The sequence below is a fragment of the Penaeus monodon genome, chromosome 15 (assembly GCF_015228065.2).
Source record: "Penaeus monodon isolate SGIC_2016 chromosome 15, NSTDA_Pmon_1, whole genome shotgun sequence".
Taxonomy (NCBI): Eukaryota; Metazoa; Arthropoda; class Malacostraca; order Decapoda; family Penaeidae; genus Penaeus; species Penaeus monodon.
In genome coordinates, this window is record NC_051400.1 from 36,335,916 (window position 1) to 36,336,222 (window position 307).

Here is a 307-nt window from a genome sequence, read left to right on the forward strand (position 1 = left end):
CAGTGCGGTAGAGACCATAGAGGTTACAGTGAGGGTGAGGATGTGTATCAGAGAGGTCGGTCACACTCCACACAGTCATCATGAAGGTGATAAGCTACGGTTCTCATGACGAGGACTGTGAACTTCTCAGCTACAGTGAGAGGGAATGCCATGGTCAGTGTCGCCGAAGTTGGTGCAATGATTACTTCTTGGTCTGATTAGCTTTTGTCCCCCCATTTGTTTTTTTCTTTTCCTCTTTGGTAATTAAATGTATTTTTTGTTTTCACTATTTGCGATGATTAGTATCTATTTTTGCGTGGCAATTTGC

At 43.0% G+C, this 307-nt stretch overlaps 1 protein-coding gene across 1 annotated transcript in view; it reads left to right on the top strand.

Annotated features, from left to right (window-relative positions):
* Positions 1 to 307, top strand: part of LOC119582348 (formin-2-like) — a gene marked incomplete in the record, with an annotated part of 21,001 nt that overhangs the window by 218 nt on the left and 20,476 nt on the right. The window contains 1 exon segment of the mRNA XM_037930564.1: positions 1 to 153. Within this exon segment, the coding sequence (XP_037786492.1) occupies positions 81 to 153 (73 nt within the window).